The sequence below is a fragment of the Schistocerca serialis genome, chromosome 6 (genome assembly GCF_023864345.2).
Source record: "Schistocerca serialis cubense isolate TAMUIC-IGC-003099 chromosome 6, iqSchSeri2.2, whole genome shotgun sequence".
NCBI classification, from domain to species: domain Eukaryota; kingdom Metazoa; phylum Arthropoda; class Insecta; order Orthoptera; family Acrididae; genus Schistocerca; species Schistocerca serialis.
Genome location: NC_064643.1, coordinates 622,329,337 through 622,354,086, shown reverse-complemented (window position 1 = coordinate 622,354,086; position 24,750 = coordinate 622,329,337). Strand labels below are relative to the sequence as shown.

Here is a 24,750-nt window from a genome sequence, read left to right as displayed (position 1 = left end):
TTACTCACGGCCAGGCAGCGCGGGTAGAGCACATGCTTTGCGTTTAGCGGCGGCCACGCCTACTGACGACGCGCTCTGCCGGCGGGCGGCGCAACTAATTGCTGCAGAGCGGAGGCCGTCGGCCGGGCAGCGGCGCAGCGGGCGTCAGCGGCGCGCCAGCGGAGGCGGCGCCGGCGTCCCGGCGTCCCTCGGCCGGTGGCCGGCGGCGGGTCCGTGGCCGCCGCAGTCGCCGCACGCGGCCTCCGCGCGCCTATCGATCTCCACCGACGACGACTCGCAGTTTCCTCTCTCTCTTCTCATCTTTTCCGAGACGTGCGTGTGCGGCGTCGAGTTCCGTCGGGGGCTTGCGAACCGCGTCGCTCATAATGCCAACTACAGCTGGTTGAAGGGGACCAAATGTCTTCAACTGTGGTACAATTTGGCCCGGATTCAACCAGCTAAAGCGTAGCATTGTGCTCGTGGAGGCGCCACGCCGCGCAGTGGTGTTGTGCTCGGAGAAGCCGGGTGCCGGCGACTGCGGTGCCGGCGACGCTGGCGCCGCGGCGCGGCCGCAGCCGGCACCGGCGGCCGGCCGACAGGCGGGCAGGGTGGTGGGCGGGGGCGTGGCGGCGGCGGCTGGCCTCGGGCGCCGTATTGATCACGCGGCGGGCGCGCAGCGCTGCAGCCCCCGGCTCCTCGCGGGCCCACCGGCCCGCCGGCGTCTGCCGCGCCGCCGCCGCCACCGCCGCCTCCTCGGCGCTGGTCCTTCCCCGTGTGTGCGCGCGCGTGGCGGCTCGTACTCGGCGGTCGGCGCGTGTGTGAGTCGGGAGCGGCAGCGGGCCGGGCGCGTGCCGGCGCCGCCGCCGCGCCGCTACTGGACCGCCGCCGCCGCCGCCGCCGCCCGTCCCCCGCCCCCGCCCGCCCGCGCCGCCGTAGCTCGATAGCGAGCGCCGCGCGCGCCTCTGCAGGCCGTGCTCGCTACTAGCGGGCCCCCGGACGGCAGGGCCGGCGTCGCGTGCCGCCGCCGCCGCCGCCTCCGCCTCCGCCGCCGCCGCTGCTGCTGCTGCTGCGAAAATCGCCGGCTGTGAGCATCCCCTGGCCCTGCCACCCGGGCCGTCCTGCTGCAGGGCTGCCTTAGCGCTGGCCTCGTCCCATTTCCCCTCGCCGGAGGCCAATTGCCACGACCCACAGCATTCCACAGATATTCCCAGTGCGCTCCCTAGATCCGCACCCCGCTGTTAATAGCCATTGCTGTTACTACTGTCTTTGATCTGCTCGTTTAAAGTAACTCTAAAGCGCAAGCTCTTCGTACACGAGTGTGAGCTAGACGAGGATCCAAACTGCGCGGCGGATTAACGACCCTGAACTGGTACACCGGCGAGCCTAAGTCTGAGTTTTATGCGATTTTCCACCCTCGTTTAAAAAAATCCACGCATGCCGCCTCAGGCAATGCGATACACGTACAGTTAAAATACGATAGCACACGTTATACATTTTGCACGATTCACAGGCAAATGGCGCACAGGACTTCCCTCCCTGACGTTACCTTGACGACTGTGTCGTCAGGAAGCGTATCCTGCCATAAAGTTGAAGATTCAGTAATGTTTGGCAAATCCTGAAAAAGCTGACACCGTACTGCAAGGGATGAGAAATCGAGCGTGGTGTCTTTGGGAGGACACATTCGTCTGTCGCATTTATTTTCAAGAGTCTTTCCGCTTGAGGTAGCTACGGTATGGGCTGCTTCCATTTGTTCTTTCTCGGCGTCAAACCGAGGAAACTACCACGCAGAATTGCTGCATTTTTCGAACTTCTGTACTAAAGTGGCTAGATCGCTGTCGAGACCAAAAAACCTTTATTGGACGCCTCAGCATAATTTTCTTTGTAGGAATCTGTCTCCTCCGTCTGTGCAGGCCTTGATCTCGACAGAAACTAGTGTTCCTCCACTGCGGCAATTATGTTGTGGTGTTAGGATCAGACGTGTTCCTATTTTGTGCGTGTATTACAATTTCTGACACTCCTTAACCACGGCAGTCATTTCCATACTGTGCTTTGGCGCTCTTTACCGATATGCATCGACAGTAATAATTGTTTGTGCCAGAAATGAATAGACTCTAGTAAGAACAGATGAGGAAAGGAGTCTATGGAAAAACAATATTAGGTAAACAGATAGATTACTAGGACCTCTCATAATGAGTTACAGCATTTAGATGACCTTAGGGATAGCGGGAGAATTATTGGACCGAGAAAGATTAGATTGTGTATTACAGGTCATCAAGGTTGTTACGTGTAGAAGGTGCGTATGGATGAAAAGATTCGCTTGAGACGATAAGGATTCAGAATGTAATCATACCGGTAGGATGACTAAAGAATTGAAAATGAAGATAAAAAAGTCAGTGCTACGCTGTATTGCATCCCAATCTTAGTTATCGCATCATAGATTTTCGAGATAACGGATATTTAATAATAGGTTCCTGTAATAAGAAGCATTTGTTTCGGCATATTCCAAATCTCTTGGCCCTAGGTAATTCATCTCACGAGCCTGAAAATCGACATTAATACTGTGTCAGGAATCCTTGTGGTAAACACTCCCCCCCCCCCCCCCCCCCCGCGCCCCCGCTAATACGCAGATGTGCAGAAATTAGGAGTTTTGTGTATGTCTGTTGGTTTCGAAAAGAGTATTGTCAGTGTGAAGAGTTTATAAGATATCGAAACTAAATGTCTTGTCCTCGTGACATAGGGCCTATTGCCGGTTTATATGACAAAACTATTGGTTCATACTTTGGTAACATCTTCTCCCTGTTGCTAAGACGGTTTCTCCCCTGTATTGGATAATATGTCTATGCTAGAATGTGAATCTGTGCACTCGACTGGCACAGGGAAGAGATGTGAATCCCGAATATACGAATGTATGTTTTGCGGCCAAAGAAGGCTAGCTCGTTGCAGAGGAGCTGTGGCCGCGTGACTGCGCCTTTTAAAAGCCCTGGCCGGCTAACGCGGCCGTCGCGTGCTGCAGAAGGAGCGCGATAACGGCCGGCGGGCACATCGCGTGGGGGAGGGGGGGGGGGGGGGGGGGGGCGCCTCGCGTGTGCAGCCTGCACGCCGGCTGCGGCAAAGTGTCGGCCGCCTCCCACCTGGCACCGTTTGGCCGTCCCCAAGACCCTGAGTGCTGGAGGTTACCCTGTACACCACTGTCACATACCCTGATTCCTGTTCACTTCCCGCTGCTCTTCTTCTTATCATCTTTATTTTTCCCTAAGTCCTCCTCCGGACTGGTCTCAGGGCTGACGAGCGGTATTCAAGTATCTGTCAGACGGAGGTTTTGTAAGCTACTTTCTTGGTCGGTATGACACATTTCGTGGGTTCTTTCAGCGAATGTCAATCTGACATGTACGACTCGTACGGTTAGTTTCATGTAGTCGCTCCACTTTAAACCGCTGCGTACGATTATGTAGTAGTGGATATGACTGCTTGCACTGACCGTACAATTACGGGTCTTCTCGCCCATTTCACTGCAGGTCTTCCGGCTTTTCGCTACGATTTTCTACCGTCCCTACTTTTCTGTATGCAACAGCATCACCCGCGAACAGACCCGTGGTGCTTCTGGCAATACCCCCTAGGACATTTATAAATACAGTGAATAGTAACGGTCTTATAATACTTCATTGGGGTACCACGGAAGTTACTTCTACATATCAGTATTTTTTTCTCCCTTAAGAATGTGCTGTCGTCTGTTTGATGGAATTCTTCATTCCAATCATAATCCCATCCAATCGGTATCTCTTATGCTCGATTGTTTTCCTTAATTCTGCTAGAATACATTTCGCAATCGTCGTAAGATAATTACTTTGACCCACTGTAAGCTTGCTGTCCTCACGAAAGGCATAGGCCTATATCGTCACAACGAGGCGCACCACGGCAGAGCGTTCACCTACCAGCCAGAAGGTGACTCTCAAGAACGACCAGGAAGGATTTGCTGAGATCCTGGCAGTCCGCTCCTAAGCTCCTCAACGTTGGGTAGCGCGGCAGTAAAGGCCCTGTGAATTCTGAGCTCGGCGTTAGCGCGCCGGGGGCTATCTATCCAGATAAATGAGGGAATCCAGTTTCCTTCTGACACCAAGTACAATAGTGTAGGACAGTGTAGTGTAGTGAGGTTAGTCCATTGTTATACAGTACAGAGTACTTTAGAATTATAAATTACAAAGTTGTGGTATAGCATTCGAGCGTAGTACAGTAGACGAGTATCATCTGCCTCCTGGATTCCGGATGAATATATATCTGTGCGCCAAACGGCCAAAATGTAGAGTTTAGACTTTTAAAATTATTTACATTATTTAAGTAGATATTTTATGCTTTTTCGTTAAACACCATTACACTTTGATATATATTATTTATTTGAAATTATGTTAAAATATTATGTATCATATTCCTACATCCCAACTCATGCCGGGAGGACGACGGTTCAATCCCGCGTCCGGCCATCCTGATTTAGGTTTTCCGTGATTTCCCTAAATCACTGCAGGAAATGCCGGGATGGTTCCTTTGAAAGGGTACGGCCGACATCCTTCCCCATTCTTCCCTAGACCGATGACCTCGCTGTCTGGTCTCCTGCCCCAAACAACCCCCCCCCCCCCCCCAACTCATGTGCAGCATATGATCTGTTCTTGTGTCTAGATATTATTATTATTATTATTATTATTTCGTATATATCACGTGTAAGTTTTGCTGCCTATTTATTCAAGAATTTTCGCGTTTGGACCCTTGGAAACAAGTGGGCCCCTTCTAGGTAAATCCGATATGGTGCCCGGGAATTGACACGCCAGCGGTTGTCATTATTGCTGACAATCAGGCAACGGTGGTGATTGCTCTGTTCCTTTCCACGATTCATAGACATACAATAGCCAGTGCTTTTCACTCTTTCTCCGCAACAAGTATAATTTTTACACATTTTCAGTCTGGTACGCACTGAAAGTTAAGCTGTTATTGTAAATGATTTTACTTTTAAACGTAACTTTGCTACATTGTGTGACTGTAAGTCTCACCATTGAACAGTTGGCGTCAGGCTATTGTATTCAGCATATACCATGTGTGTCCATGCAGAACGCGTTTATCTCGTTACACTTCTTTCAGGTCGAGTTAAGAAAGAGCGTATAATCGTGGAGTCTTACAGGTTGTAGATTTCGGTGAAAAGGATTTCATGTCATTTGTAGACCGCTAGTGACGATGTTATTGTGAAGTGGAAATGCCAAGGGAGCACTGAAAGTAGTGGTGGCTCTGGTGAGCCTTCTAAATTAACTGATACACGCGCCAGATCCTAAAGAGCGTAGTACAAACCAGTCGTCGGACATCCTTGTCCGCTACGGTAGAGGACTTCAGTCGCAGCTCATGTTTGGAGTTTATAGACAGGACAAATAAACGAGAGTAAATAATACTCTTTCTTCAGACTAATGCTGCTGTCTAGAAAGCTAGTAAGGCTGCGCAATTGTTAGCACCCGGGACTTGATTCGTGAGGGGCAGCTGACCAGATTAGTTTCCTAGTTCTGTTTCAGCATCACTTCATGTGAACGCCGTAACGGCTCCTTTAAGTGAACAACCGTCGATTTCGCTGTCGTCTTCGTCAACGCGAGTTAATGTCCAGTATCTAGTGGCCTTGAAGTAGATGTGACATTAAATACCAATCTTCGTTTCTTTATCTTCCTGAATGAAGTGTTACATCAGTATTTTTTTCATGTGATCTTAGAGAATGAAAATATACCTAACTTCTTAATGGTTTAATGAGTAAAAACCGTTGTAAGATTAATGTTTAACCTCCCGTCGTTAACGAGGTCATTAGGGACGGATCACAAATTGGGAATCGGAAAAGTTGGGGAGGAAAACCGACCGTGTCCTTCCAGAGAAACTATCCAGACATTCTCCTTAGCCAGTCTAAGACAAACACAGGAAACCTGAACGTGGATGGTTGACAGGCATTAGAACCACTGTCCTTCCGAATACGAACTCCATTGTCTTGCCGCTGCAGCAGTTCACTGGTTTTTAATAATTAGTCTGTTACCACCCCTTTCTCGTTTATCTGGTTATACATCCATACTCTGCAAACCACTGTGAGGTGCATAGCGGAAAGTCATTCCAGTTCCATTCACGTATGGAGGACGGGAAGAATGATTGCTTCAGCTCCTTTGTGCGAGCTGTAATTAGTATTGTCCTTGCGATGCAATTGGGGGGGGGGGGGGTTTGTAGTAAAACTTCAGGACTGAAGTAACATTTGCATGATATCGCTGTCAACTAAAATAGCTCGATGAAACTTGGACCACACGTAACAAAGAATTGCTACCGTGTATCGCGGAAGGAAACTGAAAGAAATACGTAATGAGACGAACAGAAGTGACACTTGCATTCAGAGGCAGTAACTACACTAAAGCCACTGGGATTCATGGTGGTCCCCTGGACGTTACAAAAAGAGGGACGTGGTTATTGATAGGGCCTGTGATTACCACGACGGCATTGTACGCTCTGCAACGTGCTCCTGTGCTTATAATTTTGGTATGGTATTACATTCCTCTAGCAGAGCGGTTGACAGTTGTTGGATGGTCGTTGGTGTATGTGGATGGTCATGCTGCAGTACGTCTCCCCAACGCATCTCCCTCGTGCTCAATCGGATTCAAGTCGAGGGGACGGGCAGCTTAGTCCATTCGCCATATATCCTCTCAAGAGTAGATCCACCTGCGCTTTTGAAATTTCTCTGAGCACTATGGAACTTAACATCTCAGGTCATCAGTCCCCTAGACTTAGAACTATTTAAACCTAACTAACCTAAGGACATCACACACATCCATGCCCGAGGCAGGATTCGAACCTGCGACCGTAGCCGTCGCGTGGTTCTGGACCGAAGCGACTAGAACCGCTCGGCCACAACGGACGGCTCTGCGCAGTTCGTCGTCGCGCATTCTCATGTATAAAAACAAAGTCAGGGCTGAATTCACCCCTGAAAAGACCCACGTGAGGAAGAAATACAGTGTCCCAATAACTTTGATCGGTGAATGCACTGTATTCAGAAATTTGGACATCATTAAGCCCATGCAACATTATGTTTCCCCACTCCATATCACCTGGACCACCAAAACTATCATGTTCGATAATGCTTGTGGGTGCACTATGTGTTCCCACCTCTTTACCGCATGATGGTGCGTCCAGAATCACTACTTAGACGTAATGTATTCTCATCCTAAAAGAGCTCGCGACACTACTCGTCGTTGGTCGAGTCTCTACGCTCTTGGCAACTTCGCAAACGGTGCCGCCGATTTGCGGCTGACAAGGGAACGCAACACTTTGGTCTTCGGGCAAAGAGACCTCCCCCATGCAGTCGCCGTGCCACGGTGGCGCGCTAAATGCGTGCGTTGCAGTCGTTTTAAATGTGGTTGCAATTGCACCCGGTATTTGGCGTGGATCCTTTCTTGCCTGTTGCACTACGTAGCTGTCATCCGTTGCTGTAGTTGACAGTGATCGACCACTTCCTCTCCTTCGGGCAGCAGTACCCGTGGTTCGGAACTCTGCCCATGCGCGTGAAACAGTCTTGTGAGCAGTACCAAATTTTTCGGCTACACTCGTCGCATTTCGGCCTTTTTCCTGTTTCCTGATGATTCTTTCCCGTGTGAACTCATCCAAATGTTGTCTCCAGGCCGTGTTGTAATGAACACAATCACAGTGCGCCGTAACTGCTAGCTGATTGACACACGCTGTATTTTTCCGACCCTCCAACTACCTCGTGTATCCGGGTCAGTCCTGTTTGGCGCTGTAGTCACGTTGATCTCACACTGTGTGACGTCGAACTTCCTATGCACGACTGGCAACATGCTCCCAAACTTCATTAAGTTCCACTGAGTTGGTAATACGTTATGTTACTTGATCTGTGTCATCCTTGAGTTTTGCAGTCCTAGATTATCGATTTAAAGCTGGCTCTCGAAACTTTGAGTAGGTTTTGTGGAGACAGTTTACGTCTATCTCCTAATGTTAACCAGTTAAGTTTTTTCAGTACCTCACATGGGTTAACAAAACCGATGACCAGTCGTGTTGCTTTTCTTTGTATCCTTTCGCTATTCCCTGTTAGCCCTGTTTGATACGGGTGTCACACACTTGAGCAGTATTCCAGGACCGCTCACATGAGTTTTGTCTCCTTTGTACACTAATGTCAAATTCCCAGTATCCTTGCAATGAAGCAAAGTCTTTTTCATCGACTGAACGTATGTGATTGTTTCATTTCGTATCCGTACAAGCTGTTACACGCAGATATTTGTGTGAGTGGAGCGATGTCACTTGTGATTCATTTATAGTTTAGGCGTAGGATATTATATTTTTTCGTTTTTTAAAGTGCGCGGTTTTACATTTGTGAACATTTAAAGTAAATTGCCAAACTTTGCACCATTTTGAATTCTTATCGAGGTCCCAATGTTCGTGCAGATCGGTTCAGACAGTTCTTCATTATAAAAAAACCGAATCGTTTGCGAAAAGTCTGAGGCTAATATTAATATCGACTGCAAGGCAGTAAATATACAACACAACATAAAGGGTCCGGAAACACTTCCGTGGTGAACCTCCTAATTTCTGTAAGCGGCAGTGCCGCTAGCCTTCACGCTGATGTGACCGAGACGGGTACCGGTGCCGACTTCTTCTCCCCTCGGCACTCGTTCCGCCGGCTGCAGCCTCCTTGCGGTGTGTGGCTCGTCTCGGCCGTGAGTCGCGAGTTACGAGCGGCGCAAATGTGTGCGGCTCCCGGCCAGGTGTGCGCCGGCGACGGTGACAGTCACCGCCGCCCTATTGATCCAGCGTGTAGGGCAGCCCCGACACACTCCTCTCTCCTCTCCTAGCCGCTCCTCTGCTCTCCTTAAAGCCTGCCCGCCCGCTCTCACGCCAAAACAAGTTTCATTCTGCGAGAGATTTAAGCGTCACATTCGCCTCGGCGCACCTTCCTTGTCGAGAAAAGGAAACAGTTTCCGCCACCGGTGTAGCGAGTCTCGATTTCCAGATGCTAGTAGCTCTTAGGAAGCTGTGCGTGTGACACTCCGTTGGAACGGTCGCAGTTTATTTTGGCCGGCGGCGCCTCCCACACTACGATTCGACGTGGCTTTTAGCGGAATCGATGCCGTCTTCCGGAAAGAGATGAAAGCGGCGCGGCGCGCAGTGGCTCGGCGCCGCTGCCGACGGGCCGTCACGTCTCCTTTAATTTGTATGCTCGTGTTTCGGCTCCCCCTGCTGCAGCGGCTGAATGGAGGCCCTCGGACCGCACCAGGGCGCCGCGGACTGCAGCTGACTCGCGCGCACCCAGCCTCCTTTCTGTGCCACTTTCGCCGTCCCTCCGCGCCGCTGACAGAATGAAACGAACCCTCTGGTCGCTATTACTCTGCTCTTCGAGTCACTGCTGTCAAGACTGTGGTGATCACCATGCATTACGACAGGCGTGGGTAACCTTTGATGACCTGCGAGTTTGATTCACATACTTAAGCTCGCGGGCTGCCTCGTCACGTGATGCGATAGCAGTGCTCCTGGCGCATAAAGTCAAAACTGTAGCGTGCGTGACGTTAATGTTCGTGCTTTATGGGGTAACGCACCGATATGATTAGCACCCCTTTTTCAACACGCCGTGCCCACAGACTCTGCTTGAGAACATGCGTTTTTGAGACAACATTCGTATTATGTGGACATCATCTTTAGACATTTACATGTTATTTACCCGTCGAAACATTTTTCCTTTGCTGATGACGTTTTACAATAACCGTCTTAAAACTTCTGTTACTATTGGTGTAGTAACGACCTTCACGACACACAAATAAATGCAAACATCTGCAACGAGGTGCCAGGTATCTTGAAATGTCATCATGGAAATTTAAACGTCTATAAAGGCACCTCCCGCCTGAAGTTAGGCAAAGTGCACCCAACGAGTGCCGAAAGGGTTGCCTAACTTTCAGGAGCCAGAGCAGTGCCAGGCTGATTTGGTGTCTAAAATTCCTGAAGTTACGTACTCAAAAATTGTGGATGGATACCACCGAGAGTCTTGCCGAACTGGGAGGGTGGGGGGATGTTTTAGAGGGCCCTTTACCGTTTTATTTACGCACATATTAATGCTGCGCTCCCGAGTTATCACTCAATAAGAGGACTGAAAAAGCGTAAGTACCGTCGCTGCTTCGGAGGAAGTTCGTATTTCGTTGAGTGGTTTTGAACGGTCTCTAGTGGTTCCAGCCTGTACACAGGAGCAAAAATTGCTGCGCTTCAAAGGGGAGCGACCACGTTCGATGCGAAATCATCCCCACAGTGTCCTTAGAGAACGGCTGAAACGTCCAGGGATGCCAGCAATGTCAGATGTTGTCAAGAACATCTTTCTGTTTCTCGTAGCACTGCCAACCGTCGTTTTCGACCGCGAATGTATGGGAATCAACGCCCCAGGGAAAGGAAGGGTTTGATTGATGCCGTTTACGTCACCGTCTGACGCCCACTACTGTCGATTCTAGGTGGCACAGATCAACAAGACCTTCCCAAAATTCTCCCGATAAACCAAAGTTAATCATTCGCCTTCCCTACCACAGTTCTCACATCCTCGGTTCATTTCATATCGCTTTACAAAGTTACGCCCAGATATTTAAAAGACGCGACTGTCAAGCAGGAGACTATTGATATCGTATTTGAACATTATGGGTATGTTTTTCCAACTTATCGGCATTAATTTACATTTTTCTACATTTAGAGCTAGCTGCCATGTATCACAAGAACTAGAAATGTTGTGTAAGTTATCTTGTTTCCTCCTGTAGTCACTCAACTTATACAACTTCCCGTACACCACAGGAGGCATTCTCATTGTCCATTCCCTGCTCCTGCTTGCAGCGCTCCTGTAAGCTGCTGCTTCGTGGAGGAGCGTTAATAACTTTTTGTGCAAAGATGTTGGAAACACCGACCGTCACTGAGGAAGTAATCGCCCGGCTTTGTAGGCTCTGGTCACAAGCCATTCAGGAGGATTTGTGGGAGACCTGGCCCTTCTGCTCCAGGATGAAGGAAGCCTCCTTCCTCCAGAAACAGTACCTTGTTGGAGACAGTGGCCAAAGGAAAGCCCACAGGCACGGCCAAGAAATGAGATACTAACACTCACGGAAGAAACGATATCCCTGAGAAATGGCTGAACCACACCCTTGGAGAATTAATGTTCCGCAGGAGAGCTTCGGTAAAGCTTGGAAAGTAGGAGAGTGAGATACTGGCTGTTTTTGTGGGCGGCCGAAATACTCATTTTCAATCAGGAATGATGGTCGGCATTTGAAATAGCTTTTACGGAATGCGAGTACAGTTGTTCTCGAGAAAAAAATTAGTAGAAGCTGACATAAACAATTATTATAATGAGGGATACTAGAAAAGTTCTTAAACTCGATTCAACTAAACCTCGATTAGCATAATTTACCGCCAGTGGCGTACGATATTCGACGCGACACGGCCTGGTGAGCATGTGCTTTATACAGGGTGTTCAAAAAATACTGTCGAATACTTTGAGAGGTGGTAGTACTCATCGAAACGAGAAAAATAAGTCTAATAAACATGGTTCCGGAAATGCACACTTTCTGAGATACGTCCAATAAACATGGGTTTGGAAATACGTACTTCCTGCAATAAACTCGTGTTTACATGAGGTGTTCAACGTGGTGTGCATCCATGACAATGCACTCCTCTGCCCTCCGGCGTAAGGAACGACGCACCCTTTTAAGTATACCCGGGCGTTGTGCATGCTGGCACCCATTGAAGACGTGACCCGTACTGTCCACACATCGTTGATTGGCGTGGCGTAGACAAATTCCTTCAAGTGTCCCTATAATCAAAAGGCTAGGGGATTGAGGTCTGGGAAACGAGCAGGTCAAGGTGTGCCCTCCCCGCCTCCCTCGACCGATCCAGCGGTCCAGAAATGTTTGCGTCAGATGTTCGTGAAAATTGTGACGAAAGCGTGCTGGTGCGCCATCATCCATGAATCACGTTTGTATTCATTGCTGCAATTGCGCAGCCTCCTGCAAGGTAGGCAATACATTAATGAGAAAGTCTAAATAATGCGCCCCGGTTAACTTTTGTGATAGTACGTATGGGCCTATTAATCTATCGCCAAATACACCTGCTCATACGTTGACTGAGAATCGGTGTTGATGCCCTCTTTCCTGAATTGCTTGCGGATTTACGTCTGCCCATACGTGCTGGTTGTGGAAATTCACAACACCATCTCTTGTGAACCATGTATTATTTATTTATTTCATTAACAGTACAGAGTAACCCACCGCCTTGAAATGTATAGTGGGTCGGATGCTTCTGAATCTAACAGCAAAGACTTGTCATTGTTACACTCTTAATGGTATACAGTTGATAATTCTTTTTTTTTACCTCATCGGTAAATAAAATTCTGGATGTGAACAATGGATCTGCGGCACACTTCTGCAACAGCCATTGACAGAATCGTCTTCTGCCATGATGATCCTGTGGCCTTAGGGCTTGAACGCGCTGTAGATGAGATGGGTACAGCAATTGTTCATGAAGTACCGCCCATATAAGAGAGTGCGACAGGTCTTCTACTGCTGATAATTATCGGACACTGATCGCAGAGGTTTCTTTCATCGAACGTGGCAGACGCACCTCCACGTCAGACGTGCAAACTCTGCGGAGCCTTCCACTGTCAGTCTTCCGTGGTGCAAAGGCACCTGTGTCCCTCAGACTTAGGAAAAATCTGTCGAACAGCTTATCAGAGGGCACTCTGTGCTCTAGATATTTTTCAGCGTAGAGGGGCACGAGCTCCCAGGCTACGTCGGTTTGCTAAATCATATCAGAACATCGTATCCGCCGTTTCACTTGTCGAGTAGTAGGCGTCCACTGCTAACAAGTGGCGGAAGAGAGAAACTGTAAATGTACTACACCATTTGTACGTAGAAACAGCACAATAAGAGCAAACACGTAAATGAATCCGCATTTAGAAAAGGTAAATCACCATGATACGCACCCAAGGTTGACAGTGCTGTACAGTGAGGCAAACAAACACAACGAAAACCAACATAGCCTACAACACGACTGCCGGCCGGTGTGGCCGAGCGGTTCTAGGCGCTTCAGTCTGGAACCGGGCGACTGCTCCGGTCGCAGGTTCGAATCCTGCCTCTGGCATGGATGTGTGTGATGTCCTTAGGTTAGTTAGGTTTAAGTAGTTCTAAGTTCTAGGGGACTGATGACCTCTGATGTTAAGTCCCATAGTGCTCAGAGCCATACAACACGACTCGAACCTCACAACTGACTGCATACCACCTAATGGTAGGTAGAGTACTGTGAGTAAGACATCATGATACCCTGCCGACACATTTGACGAAGCGCCAATGCAACGACTGTGCTGATATCCTCAACCAAGCGTCGCGCAGCCGCTCCGGTAAACACGTGTGTATCTCGAAAAGTATGCGTTTCCGGATCCATGTTTATTGGACTTATTTTTCCTGTAACGAAGAGTACTACCACCTTTCAAAGTATTCGTAACTTCTTTTTGAACTCTCTGTATATAGCGCGGGGAAAGCAGAAAAAGAATATGAAAACTAGTTATAGCTGCTAAAAATGATTGATTATTGTAGGTTTTTTGAGCTATTATTATTGTATTTTTTAAATTTTCTTCACGTGCTTCTCTGACTCTTTTTGCGAATAGCGAAAGGCTATTGAAGTAGTGTGAGAACACCCCATAGAATATGCCTCGGGATTAGTCGACACTACGTCAAAGCACAACAGGGGCGCCTACTAGAGGGGAAACTCAGATGCCAAGCCAATACAGCTTATGGCTCATGGTGTTCGGGAGTAAACGGATGACCATGTCACCTGCACAAGTTAGACCTCTTCTGAATGGAGAAGTTTTCTCTTATGCTGTGAGTCCTGTTTTCTACGTAATCGAATGGAAGGACATTAGAGAGTCAGGGGAGATACTGTGTAAACACGTTAGGGTTATTACTGCAAGATCCTACCGTGGCGTGTGTAACGTCGGAAAACTGTCTTCATCAACGATCGGATGAAGATGATGTTTTTCGGTGTAAGTGCTGTCACCGCTATGATATTTCAAAAATCTACTAATCCATCTGTTAGGTTTTCTTAACGTGTTAACCACTAAATTTTTATTACTATTCACTTACATCCAGATAGGAAGAAAAACACACATTTCAAGTACGGCAGCAGCATTCTTTGAGGAATTTAAACTTTTAGTCCGATCCTCAAATGAGAATCATGACACACACCATCTATTTGTAATGCCGCTGTTCACAGCATTCCCTGTGTAGTCCCACATCGCATTTACAGCATTATTTTTTTGCTTTTTTCGCACATACTTCACATGTCTCTTTTCTGACCATTTCTGTGCGTTCGAGTGTGTTTTTCGGATGTTATAATGCCAACAGGAACACGATTCTTTGAGGATTTAGCGAAGGATTTCTGACCAGTCATTTTTGGACCAGATGTGTCCTGGGAACCATCCATGTGTTATACAGCAAGGAAATGTTATCGTTGGTGAGATTAAACAGTACCTAGGAGCTCACCAACACTAGGTCTGTGGCGTTGGTGAGCAAAGGGAAGTACCACCTTTACATCTTATTTTGATTCTGTATTTTTGGACGTTTCCGTTCCATCCTGTCCCACTCTTCCCTTATGCTTGTAATACTCTGTGATCAGTTTAGGTTGAGGGACGATAATATCTTTCTTTTAAACATTCACAAGCTTACTCTCTTCAAACGATATTGCGTATCCCTAACTTTCCCCTCCAACATTAACCTAAACAACATCTTGACGTTTACCGAAAGAATCGTCACTTCATATTTACAATCTACAAAATTGACAAAATCTTCAGTTAGCATATCTGCATTATGGTGTCACACCATCCTGGAGGAAGTTCCACGATGTCTATAGAACCATTGTTGCCGTCATCTTCACTCTCAGAATCTCAGAAGTTCTGGGAATTCACGAGTCTTCAAGTTCCTTCAAAGAAAGAAGCATTTATCGAACTATTTCTTGTAAAATGGTATTTACTATGGTATTTACAAAATATGAGCTGAATTTCCTGTCAATATCAGCTGTGAGCCCCCAAATGGGGCTTTATGTGCTTGTTTCCACTGTACCCACACAAATTACGCTGATACGAAAAAAATGCTGTTATCGTAATCAACAGTGACCTACAAATGCAGTACGACCATATTAAGCCTCGATCAGCAACTTCTGATCTGCCTTCAAAACTCGCGTTTCGCAATTGTGATAAGAAGTGGTGAGTGGAGCAGGAAAATAAGCAAGTGTGGTCAACAGAAATCACTCACGTTATGTTAGCTTCTACACTCTCCGTCCTGTGAAAGACGTAAACATCCTAGTTTTCTCTGAGACACACAGATGGCGTTGCTAAGAGGTTAAAGTATGTGGTTCCCTAATGGATACCTCGGCAACTAATGGGTGAATCCTAATCCCTGCCAAAGCAGCTTCCCGTACAGTATTTTCAGACTCGGTTTAGTTACAAGCGTAACTCAGTCGTCATTCTCGTCAAACTTGACTCTAGAGTACATGATTAGTATAAAGTACCAAATTTTAAAACTTAGGTCGCGCGAATGGTAAGGAACAGGGCAACACATTTCTTAATACTAGCTGTCGCGATCTCCACTCTATACTTCAGGAGACAGCATGGGTTTTATTTACGTTTACATGTAGGTGCAGAATGGTGCTTTAAAAATTACTGTGATGGAATTCATTACTGCCAGCAGCACTGGAAGAGAGACAGGAGCGCATGGTCGCTACTTGGAGCGCATGGTCGCTACTTCAGTGTCCGTCTGTCTGGACTTGATAGGGTGTATTATGGTGATGTGTTGCGATATCACTCCTGCGGCTGTCTTCAGGAGATGGAAGCGTTAGCGAGATTAGTACCCAGAACAAAGGTTATATATTATCAGTATGTCATTAGCAGACGACCGTTCAGTGTCCAGAGGAGTGGTAGATCCTTGAGATCCGTTTGAATAGATTTCATTTACATGGATGATTTCTGTTCTGTCGGACATGTCACACAGAACAGATGCCATAGATATATATAACACTGAAGACCCAAAGAACTGATGCACCTGCCTAATATCGAGGTCCCCGCGAGTACGCAGGAGTGCCGCAACACGACGTGGCATGGACTCGACTAATGTCTGAAGTAGTGCTGGAGGGAATTGACACCATGAATCCTGCAAGGCTGTCCGTAAATCCGTAAGAGTACGTGGGGGTGGAGATCTCTTCTGAACAGCAAGTTGCAAGGCATCCCAGATATGCTCAATAACTTTCATGTCTGGGGAATTTGGTGGTCAGCGGAAGTGTTCAAACTCAGAAGAGTGTTCCTGAAGCCACTCTGTAGCAATAATGGACGTATGGGGTGTCGCATTGTCCTGCTGGGATTGCCAAAGTCCGTCGGAATGCACAATGGACATGAATGGATGCTGGTGATCAGACAGGGTGTTTACGTACGTATTACCTGTCACAGTCGTCTCTAGACGTATCAGGGGTCCCATATCACTCCAACCGCACACGCTCCACACCATTACAGAGCCTCCACCAGCTCGAACAGTCCCCTGCTGACAGTCAGGCTCCATGGATTCATGAGGTTGTCTCCATACCCGTATGCGTCTATCCGCTCTATAGAATTTGAAACGAGACCCGTCCGACCAGGCAACATGTTTCCAGTCATCAACAGTCCAATGTCGGTGTTGACGGGCCCAGGCGAGGCGTGAAGCTTTGTGTAGTGCAGTCAACATGGGTACACGAGTAGGCCTTCGGCTCCGAAAGCCCATATCGATGATTTTTCGTTGAATGGTTCGCACGCTGACACTTGTTGATGGCCCAGCATCGAAATATGCAGCAATTTACGGAAGAGTCGCACTTCTGTCACGTTGAACGATCCTCTTCAGTCGTCGTTTGTCCCGTTCTTGCAGGATCTTTTTCCGGCCGCAGCGATGTCGGAGATTATATGTTTTACCCCATTCCTGAGATTCACTGTACACTCGTGAAATGGTCGTACGAGAAAATCCCCACTTCATCGCTGCCTCGGAGATGCTGTGCCCCATCGCTCGTGCGCCGACTGTAACACCTCGTTCAGTCTCACTTGAATCTTGATTATCTGCCATTGTAGCAGCAGTAACCGATCTAACAACTGCGACACACACTTGTTGTCTTATATAGGCGTTGCCGACGGCTACGCCGTATTCCGCCTGTTTACATACCTCTGTATTTGAATACGCTTGCCTATGTCAGTTTCTTTGGCGCTTCAGTGTATATCTGTAAGCTTGACTGCTGTCATATCCTCAGTGCGGATGCACAATAGCGTCAGAACCTCTTGCGGAAGTACGGGAAACGTTGCGAGCAAATTTTTGGAAATTTGTGGTAATCTTCTGTAGGACTAAACTGCTGAGGTCATCGGTCCCTAGGTTTACACACTACTTAATCTAACTTCCGGTAAGGATAAAACACACACCCATGCCCCAGGGAGGACTCGAGCCTCCGACGAGGGGAGCCGCGCGAACCATGGCAAGGCGCCTCTGACCGCGTGGCTACCAGGTGCGGCGTTGTGTGCAAATGAGGTAAATCGACTCGGACGCACTTAGCAATGTGCGATAAGTTGGGAATTTGGGTCGGACAAATAGCATGCTCGGATAGACGAAGTGGGTAAGACCACTGCTCGATTAAAGTGTGAAATCGGGGTTCGAGTCCCGGCCTGAAACAAATTTTCAACTTTTACCATTGAATTATTTCAGTGCCCGATTACGGCTAATGACGATATCTCCATCGATATTTAGATTTTTTTTACTCTGATCCTCTGGTCGCGCCGTGCGACAGGTGCATCTATAATATTGATGTCGGATGCCCATTATCTTAGAATTTCGGTCCCAGAGCAGACAGAGATAATCCAAATAGGTATTGTTACGAATGGAATGTGTTACAGACTACGATGTGTGGCGAGTCGGTACACAATAACTATTCAGAACGGAAACGCTAAGAGGGAACCCGGCGTCGCGAATTTTAATGCTCCGGTCGTTTTAGAGTAACATGTGTTAGACACTTGCGGCACTGAATAATTGCATTCTGTAGCTACGTAATAATCTCTTTTGTAATCGTCTGAGATCACTAGCTGCCTGGTTGGCTGAACGGCGTAGAAGGGCATGGTGCCTCCAGTAGGAGCCAAACCTAGTAAATCTCTCTGATTTTCGAACCAATCTTGGCGTTGACAACTGTTTCCCTTGTTTACCATTCAAAATTATTTAACTCAGTTACTAGAAATTATGGAGTTATGTGTAATAATAATTGTAGACAGTCGTAGGGCGTGGTGATCAAAAGAGGGTGATGCATATGCGGTTGAGACTGCAGTTGGAATTGGATACTACGGAACGGTTGGTAGACTAGTTTTTGTGTGCTCCCACTAAATAAATAAATAAATCGATACGCATTTAGACAAGTTTTTTTTTTTTTTTGCACATTTACCGAAGACAAGAAATGAAATAAGGGCTTGTTATGGCGACACATCAATGAATGAGACCAAGGGGGAGAACGAGGCTTGTCCATAAGATTTCCACTCGATCACTCTCAGAGAGAACACCGTTAGCCAAAAGGCATCCTGTATCTCAGGGCTTTTTGGTGGCGTGTACTATTAAGTCCGATAGTGTCCAGGTGTCGCGTCAAAAGTATTTTGTGAATCATCGCTTACAAATTTCCAAAAGTGGACTACATGCCTTTCTAAAATGTTTAAATATTAAGTACGTATTTGAAAAGTGCCAGGTTCAAGTTCCTGTCCACCCATCTTGACAGAGGCTTGCCGTAGTTATCCTACATCCTTTGCAGCAATGGTGGACCGGTTAAATATATAAGGCCGCACGCGATATCATTCCCCTTCTTTCGTATTTCAAATTTGTGTTCCGTCTCTTATCTGCTGAACCTGACACGACGTTGAGGTCTAAATTTCTTTTCGTCATTTTAGTTTGCTGGTGATTAGTGTGTGAACACTCCGTCTTTGGTTTAATCACAAGATCCCGTCGTTTCCGCCAGTATGCTGAAAAAAGCAGACGTTAGTTTTGGGTGAGCTCAGTGACCGGTGGAGGACGGTGAGCGCAGCTGCTGACGTCCTGTCCCAGCAGAGGGGTGCAGCCGGCGCTGTTGACGCCAGTCGCGGGCTGACGCGCGCCGTGCTGCGTGCACGCAGGGGCAGGCGGCAGGTGCAGCGCCGTCGCCGCCGCTATATTGCGGCGTGTGTTTGTGCGTGATGCACGCTGTTGACCCCGGCCGTAACTCGCGCGCCATACCGTAGCGTAGCGTAGCGTAGCTCACTCCGGGGGAGACGAGCCGCTCGTTACCCCACACACCACTGTGCTATACACTGTGTACCTGCACCACTTACCGCTCAGTTCCAAGTGATGCGCCACAAGAAAGACGGTCGATTCGCCTTCGTGCAAGCCAGAAATTCTGCGAATTTGCCATCGTATAATAGTAATTCTTATTAACGTTTAAAAACACAGAAGCAAAGTAGCTGACGCTGAGATAAGTAATGTAATGTAAGACACGTGGGGTCGCAAATACACCAAAAATGGAAGAGAAATGTTGAACATGTGACGTCACCACATGACGTATCTCGATGCACGTGCAGCGGTTGGGGTATGGCGTGAAAGGATGATTGAGCGATGCAATACTTGCATTCGAGCAAACGGTACAAATTTCAAACGCATTTTGTAAATGTGATCTGTTGTCAACGTAGAAGTTACAAAATTGTTGTCCTCGCTGTAACCAAGTGAAAACTGTTCTTAGTTTCCTTCCTTTCTTTCTTTTCTTTTTTGTTTACAGTCATTATTCTGTAAACGAAACGTAGGTTATTTAATGATAACGACGCAATTCGGAAGCTTATACTTATTTACTTGTAATGCAATACGGCAGACTTTTGTCGTACTGTACTTTGCAGAAAACCAGCGGAGACCGCTAGATCGCTAAATAAAACAATAAATCTTGCAGCAATGTAAATACATAATTGCCTAACACAGAGATAAAAATACTGCCTGCCAGATGCAAGACTCAAATCAGGCGCTCACGTGCCAAAGTTGGGCCCAGAGCCATACCGCCGGGGAAACTTGACTTGGGTTGGGATGATCGGGTGCGATAGACCGACAGGTTCAATCTCTGCTCGTATTGCGAGGTACGTCAGCTGGTGACGTGGCACGTTTGGGGTGTTTCCCCACATAAAAGACTTCATTGGAAGTTGTGTTCCAAAGTAACGAAGATAAACAAGTGCTCATAGCTCTTTAAAGTAAGCATTTTAGAAGACTTGTTCATTGGACATTTCTCCTTGTTTTGATCTATACTACCAGTACCCAAAATATGGAAAGCAAATAGCTTTTAGTAGATGAGATTTGTTTCACTGTATCTGAGATGAACTGCTGCTCTTAGCTCTTAACGTTTGCGATTTAGAGTCTATGTTTACTTGCCTTTTTTGTTTCGAATGATTATTTCTGTCGTATCCTTGAATAATGACCATTACTTCTGAAACACCCTGTACGAGTAAATAATTATTATTTGCGTCGTGACCCTTCAGGATCATGCAAAGCATTTTTCCTCATTTGAGCATTCTTTTCTGATCTTCCACCATTCTCTCATGGAGTCTCTTTCTATCTTGAGATCACTTTGGTTCCTTTGGGCCTTCATTTTCTGACCTAGCATTCCACTTATGTATCTTTCTCTGTATATGTTTCTGTCTTCAGTTTCTGTTGAATCGATTTATGCTTTTTCTAGGTCAAGTGCGAGTTGTGTGGTCCTTTCCTGTAAGTCAGAGTTGTGCTGATAAGTCTTGGTAGTGCTGATGTGACCGCACAACTTTAACCTTCCGTTTCCGACATCTGATGCTAGATTTAACATCTTCTCTATGGTTTTCCTAAATTGTGATCTGTATACCTCTTTGTCAGCTTTGAACAAATAATTTTTCTCACGATTTTGCGTTCTTCTTTCAGTATGCTTTCCATGTCGCTTTTCGTATCGAGTGTTATTATCTCACTTGCATACAATATTTCAGGCTTGATTACTTCGTTGTAGTGTCTGATATATGTCCTCATAATGTTGATGATCCTTCATTAAATAGTCTCCTTTGCTTTGGATGCGATGCACTTGTCCCAGCGTTTCTGCCAGAATGCGAGACATGCTGCAAACCATATTTTCTTTTTTTCTTTATTTATTTATTTATTGATTTGAAAGGTCCTTCAGAATTGCCTCCGCAGCCTTCACTACTACTTCTTGGAAGAAGATTGCCTCCCAAAAAGGTGTTTCTTCCGTTTACGGAGTAGAAAAAGTCACACGGGGGTAAATCTGGACCATAGGGAGGGGAAGGCATGCATTTCACATTGATTTTTGCGAGATATTCAGCAACAACATTTGGAATATGCGGGCGTCTATCATTCTGGTGCACCATCCAATCTGTTCCACGGATATTTGGTCTCTTGCTTCTGATATCGACTTGCAGAGTTTTCAGTACTGTAGTACTATCCACTTACTGATATTTGTGCCCAGGTCCGGGCCCCCCGCTTTCTCATACAAAAGTTGGTAGCAGACATGCTACCTCAGAGTCTTATAGTTACAACCTAAATAAGAGCACAACCCTAACAATTTTACTTCATATCGGAATATTTTTTCTCGCCTACGTCCCTGTTCTAAACTGCACACAATCCCCGTCGTTTACCTGGAAATCGGATCGGAAGCAATACTTTGCTTAGCATATTAATAAATATTGATTAACTTTATCTACGTCAATAATTATTTTTATTTTGTGGATATTGTAACACAGATATTTATTAATAGTACATTATGGATAGTTGAGAAAACGTTCACAGTGACGGTGAAAATCGGATGATAACAATAGTGTAACCAATTTCGTAGTACTGCGAACTCCTTCGTGCTGCTATATGTACAGTTTCCTCTACTATGATGGGAAAAGAGAGGTAATGTATATGTATTTAAATGTAAATGTTAATACGTGACGAATAGTGTCCAACATTTGAAAGTTTTGTAGTGTCTGTTCCTCAGACACTCAGACATTAAGCACAAGCATACTTGGTAACACTGCTCTCCAATGCTAGACTTTAAATAATCTCAAGGATGCAAGTTCGATGAGTTTTTTTTTGGCAGAGGACATTCTTGCTCGTGCTAGTAACTCCATGACTGTCTGAAACCAAGATGTGGCATCGAGTCGCATAATAACCAAGGGGATGCGCGATCCCGTTGTCGGGGTGTGTGCAGTTATGTTCGATTCGGAGGTAAGCCGGTTCGAATCCTGGTGATAGACAAAATTTTCACTGCCAGTATTTGGTCAGCAAGGGAAGGAGAGGTATTGGAGTGACTTCCCTGATCACCACACTTTGGGCCAGTGTCCTGGATTAAATTCGAAACCTCTCTGCAGTGACTCATTAAGTGGGGGGGGGGGGGGGGAGGGGGGGGGCGTGTGACACTGTTGATGTTGATGTTGATGTTGATCCGTCCGTCGGGTGGGGACGTCAAGCTCGGCAGGCCCCTCGATACTATTAGCGATTACATTACTAGGCAAAGTGCCGGCACAGGATTTCACCCTCTTCTGTGTCTCATTATTGTCAGACAACGCAGACATAACAGTACACTGTACAAGCATTCCTTACATTCACCTACACTCTACAACTACACATACGACAGATCGTCAAGGAAAGGGCCCAGTGCGCGCGGAGGAAGAAAACCCTTTCCGACAAGCGTCTTGAACCCACCCCGTGACATATACCAACCAACAATGTCATATGACAGTTACTTTTTACTAATGTGATTAGAGGGATATCATTGCGACTAGCCAGTAACAGTTCATTAAACATAAGAAATGTACGAAATTACTCGTTTTGGAATTGCTCTACAATTTTAAGCATGACTAGTAAACACACAAAATAAAAAGAAACAATCTTGCAAAGTATGTTTGGGATCACTATACTAGAGAAGGAAACCTTTCCGAATGCATCCCTTCTATCGTGGTCTCTTAACACTGCAGGTAGCGAATAAGCTGATTTTAGACGCAAATGAGGAATTGGTAGTGTTAACTTTTTTCGATGCTCTTGGGCGTGGATTCTTTCTTTTTTTTTTTTAAAAAAAAAAACGTAACCGATCGAAATGTCGCGAAAATGTAATGTATCTACTGTCTGACTCTTACTTTACAAAGAAGTAATCGCAGTACTGCTGAAATCCTTGTGACCAACGAAATGCGAGCATATGGACTTCTGCGCAGTCTATGGTCGCTACCAAGGACAACTGGTACACCAGTTATGTTGAAATAACAGAAGTTCTCCAACGCTACAGGACTTCAGGCGCTATTGGTTACATAAAGACATACTAAGACATTTTTGCTAAAACCACTAAAACATTGGCAGTAATTTAGGAGAATATGGAGTAACCCTCTCTGAGATATTCATTTGGTACCCTTTCTTTCATTCTAAACTTTATTTAGTTAAGACGTTGTATGAGTTGGAAAATATTTGACCGAACGACGTATTTTGAGTTCGTGACCTACACTACTGGCCATTAAAATTGATACACCACGAAGATGACGTGCTACAGACGCGAATTTTAGCCGACAGGATGAAGATGCTGTGATATGCAAATGATTAGCTTTTCAGAGCATTCACACAAGGTTGGCGCCGGTGGCGACACCTACAGCGTGCTGACATGAGGAAAATTTCCAACAGATTTCTCACACACAAACAGCAGTTGACCGGCGTTGCCTGGTGAAACGTTGTTGTGATGCCTCGTGTAAGGAGGAGAAATGCGTACCATCACGTTTCCGACTTTGATAAAGGTCGGATTGTACCCTATCGCGATTGCGGTTTATCGTATCGCGACCTTGCTGCTCGCGTTGGTCGAGATCCAATGACTGCTAGCAGAATAAGGAATCGGTGGGTTCAGGAGGGTAATACGGAACGCCGTGCTGGATCCCAACGGCCTCGTATCACTAGCAGTCAAGATGACAGGCATCTTACCCGCATGGCTGTAACGGATCGTGCAACCTCGTCTCGATCCCTGAGTCAACAGATGAGGGCGTTTGCAAGACGAAAACCATCTGCACGAACAGTTCGCCGACGTTTGCAGCAGCATGGACTATCAGCTCGGAGACCGTGGCTGCGGTTACCCTTGACGCTGCATCACAGACAGGAGCGCCTGCGATGGTGTACTCAACGACGAACCTGGGTGGACGAATGGCAAAACGTCATTTTTTTCGGATGAATCCAGGTTCTGTTTACAGCATCATGATGGTCGCATCCGTGTTTGGCGACATCGCGGTGAACGCACATTGGAAGCGTGTATTCGTCATCGCCATACTGGCATCACCCGGCATGATGGTATGGAGTGCCATTGGTTACACATCTCGGTCACCTCTTGTGCGCACTGATGGCACTTTGAACAGTGGACGTTACATTTCAGATGTGTTACGACCCGTGGCTGTATCCTTCATTCGATCTCTGCGAAACCCTACATTTCAGCAGGATAATGCACGACCGCATGTTGCAGGTCCTGTACGGGCCTTTCTGGATACAGAAAATGTTCGACTGATGCCCTGGTCAGCACATTCTCCAGATCTCTCACCAACTGAAAATGTCTGGTCAATGGTGGCCGAGCAACTGGCTCGTCACAATACGCCAGTCACTACTCTTGATGAACTGTGGTATCGTGTTGAAGCTGCATGGGCAGCTGTACCGGTACACGCCATCCAAGGTCTGT

General features: G+C 46.8%; 1 protein-coding gene across 1 annotated transcript; it reads right to left on the bottom strand.

Moving 5' to 3' along the window:
* Window positions 1-144: 144 nt before the first annotated feature.
* Window positions 145-19,293, bottom strand: LOC126485006 (uncharacterized). The gene is made up of 3 exons (XM_050108611.1): window positions 19,116-19,293; window positions 892-1,198; window positions 145-343 (listed from the first exon to the last, which is right to left on the bottom strand). Exons 1-3 carry the CDS (start codon window positions 19,291-19,293, stop codon window positions 145-147), a joined length of 684 nt encoding a protein of 227 aa, XP_049964568.1.
* Window positions 19,294-24,750: the final 5,457 nt, after the last annotated feature.